This window comes from Protobothrops mucrosquamatus, unplaced genomic scaffold (assembly GCF_001527695.2).
Source record: "Protobothrops mucrosquamatus isolate PMUCROS unplaced genomic scaffold, P.Mucros_1.0 scaffold2198, whole genome shotgun sequence".
NCBI lineage: Eukaryota > Metazoa > Chordata > Lepidosauria > Squamata > Viperidae > Protobothrops > Protobothrops mucrosquamatus.
This window is the reverse complement of record NW_015388291.1, coordinates 9017-11669: the sequence shown is the minus strand read 5'-3', so window position 1 is coordinate 11669 and position 2653 is coordinate 9017. Positions and strand designations below refer to the sequence as shown.

The following is a 2653-nucleotide window of genomic DNA, read 5'->3' as shown; positions in this document are numbered from 1 at the left end:
CTCACCTACATCGTCCACAAGGGACGACTCGGGAACTCAACTCCTACCTCGGGCAGCTCACCTATCCCCCTATGCCCAGGGGAAAGGTATCAAGCCGTTTGACAGCTGATGCAGGCTGTCAAAACGGCTTTTACGCAGAAACAGGCGGGAGCAGCAAACAGCTGCGTCCAGCGAAGTCGCCTGCCACCGGAAGTCTCCCCAACATGGTTTAAATTTTGAAATTATATTTCTTTGTTAAAATGATTCAGTTTGTTTGCTTGTTTGTTTACTGAGAACAAGTTATTTTCCATTCCATCATTAAACCAAGGAGTTTGAAGTAAAGAATTCTTGTAGACAATACTGACACATAATCAATGCATCCCAAGTGGGCGATAGGCTGAAGTTACTCTATGGGGTTCCTAAATATATTGACAGTAAAAAGAATGGAGGTGCAGTGATAACTTTAGTTCAGAAGGGAAAGTAGGCAGATTCTGAGAATTATGTTGGCCTGCTCCAATATAAATCTATCCTTTATTAGCTTCCTTTTAGGATGTAGATAAAAAGGAAAAGAAATTATGAAATAGGAATCCATCATGAATAGACTTCAGCATGTCTGCCTGTCAGAACTGGTTCTTCTATTTGACAGTTGCCTCACCTGAAAATGTAGGGGTGTCAGGAAGACCAACCTTAATGTATTATTTAGCAATAGCAGTAACACTTAGACTTATGTACTGCTCCATAGTGCTTTACTCTCTGAGTGGTTTACAACATCAGCGTATTGCCCCCAACAATCTGGGCCCTCACCTTACCAACCTTGGAAGGATGGAAGGCTGAGTCAACCTGGAGCCCATCAGGATCGAACTCCAGGCTATGGGCAGATTTTGCTTGCAATACTGCCTTCTAATCACTGTGCCCCTAATACTCTTGACTGCACCACCATTTGACTTTCCTGACTGAATTAAGGGGCCTGCTAGCCTCAGTTACTGGAAAATGCTGCAACATTACTAATGTGGAAGTAAGATGTTCCTGGAAGTTATGGTAATTGTGGATCTTTTCCTTGCCTACAGCAAAAACATCCTGATCAGTCCTATCTCTCAAACCCTATTAAGACAGGGTCTCAGCAAGATATGATCTATATAAATGAATCCAGTAGTTACAAATAAAGTTACAATTTATGACCCAAGTGATTTGAAAAGTTCTCTTTTGTGAAAAAGGATAATCATTTCAATTTCTTTAATTAGAATAACATTTGTGTTAGCAATTACATATGGACATTTAAAACAAACAAACAAACAGATGCTGTTAGGGAAGGGCAGCATTCAGTGTGGGCAGAGCTGAGGAACTCAGAAATAAGTCCTTCCTCCCCTGCCTTCTGGATTCTCCTGAACAATTGCTGCCCATTTCTAATTAATTCAAGGGAACCAACTGGTGGAGCCACCTATATGCATAGCACCCAGTTTAGCCTTCATTGGGAGGTAAACAGAACAAGGAACTTTCACTGAATTTCAGAATATGAGTCTTTTTCCAGTTAGATTTATTGTATATAGCAGGGATCCCCAACCTTCTGGGTTGGTGGCCCAGTGGGAAAGGGAAAGACAGGCATCTTTATGCATGCAAATGTGGCTGTGTGCACATGCGCATGAATGGGGCTGTGAGCATGTGTGCTCCACAAATGGGGCTGCTGCTGAGGGGGCCTGAGCACGTGCACAGGCATGCCCACAGTGGCCAGCCACTCACGTGGCCCAGTGGCCAAGAGGCCATGGCCCGGTAGTAGGCTGCAGTCCATAGGTTGGGGACCTCTGGTATATAGCATTGACTAAATCAGGATTCATTCCAATTAAAAATTAAAATCTTAAAAGTGTTATCACATTTTCTTGTAGGCAGCTTTACGGCGGTTAGCTGTGATGAGCCCTGATGGTCTTCAAGAGTCAGATTTCCAGCAGTTGGTGAAGCCCAGGCTTGTGGATTCCTTCCTGCTTTGTACGAATATGGAAGAAAGCTTTGTTTAAACAAATGCAATTTTATTATTAATGTTATTCATAACTGATTGACTGCTTATCATTTATTTATTATAAGAGCTAACATAGAAAAAAAATGCCACTTCACATTTCTGATCCCTATGAAAAATTGTCTCTACCTCTTCTAGGTTTGCACATTATAAATATAACAATTTAAATAAAATAAAGAAATAAATAATACAGAATGGGAGATAGGTCCATTTCCACAGCCATTCCCCACTCATGGTTTGATATCAGACATCAGTGACTTAATTTTTGGGGTGGAAACAGCAGTGTGATTAAGGGATGGAAGGCAAGCAAGGGGCAGGGATTGGTAACCCATAGTTGTGGGGCTATAAGCAGATTTCATACTTCTTTTTTATATCTTTTGGGACCTTGACAACTGTGGAAAATTGTTGGAATATTTTTAGAGAAAAACAGAAGAAAATTAATATATAAACAAGGGATAGGTTCACATAGCATGGTGCGAAGTGGCACTTTGTACTGTGAATTCAGTTGAATTTCCTCAGGTAGAATATTACTTTAGTATTACTGGCTAATGTGATTGCATGGTACACATGAGGATATGCAAAGGTTCATCAAAGTGCCCTTTGAAGTTGCTACATGAACCTGAGTAGTCTCAGGTATTTACCAAAGCTTTATCATGGCCAAACCAT

The 2653-nt window shown here is 41.0% G+C and overlaps 1 protein-coding gene across 1 annotated transcript in view; it reads left to right on the top strand.

Annotated features, from left to right (window-relative positions):
• Positions 1 to 1988, top strand: part of INSC (INSC spindle orientation adaptor protein) — a 77230-nt gene extending 75242 nt beyond the window's left edge. The window contains exon 13 of the mRNA XM_015824308.1: positions 1860 to 1988. Coding sequence (XP_015679794.1) covers positions 1860 to 1988 — 129 coding nt within the window. The remainder of the gene's footprint in view (positions 1 to 1859) is intronic.
• The last annotated feature ends 665 nt before the right edge of the window (positions 1989 to 2653 follow it).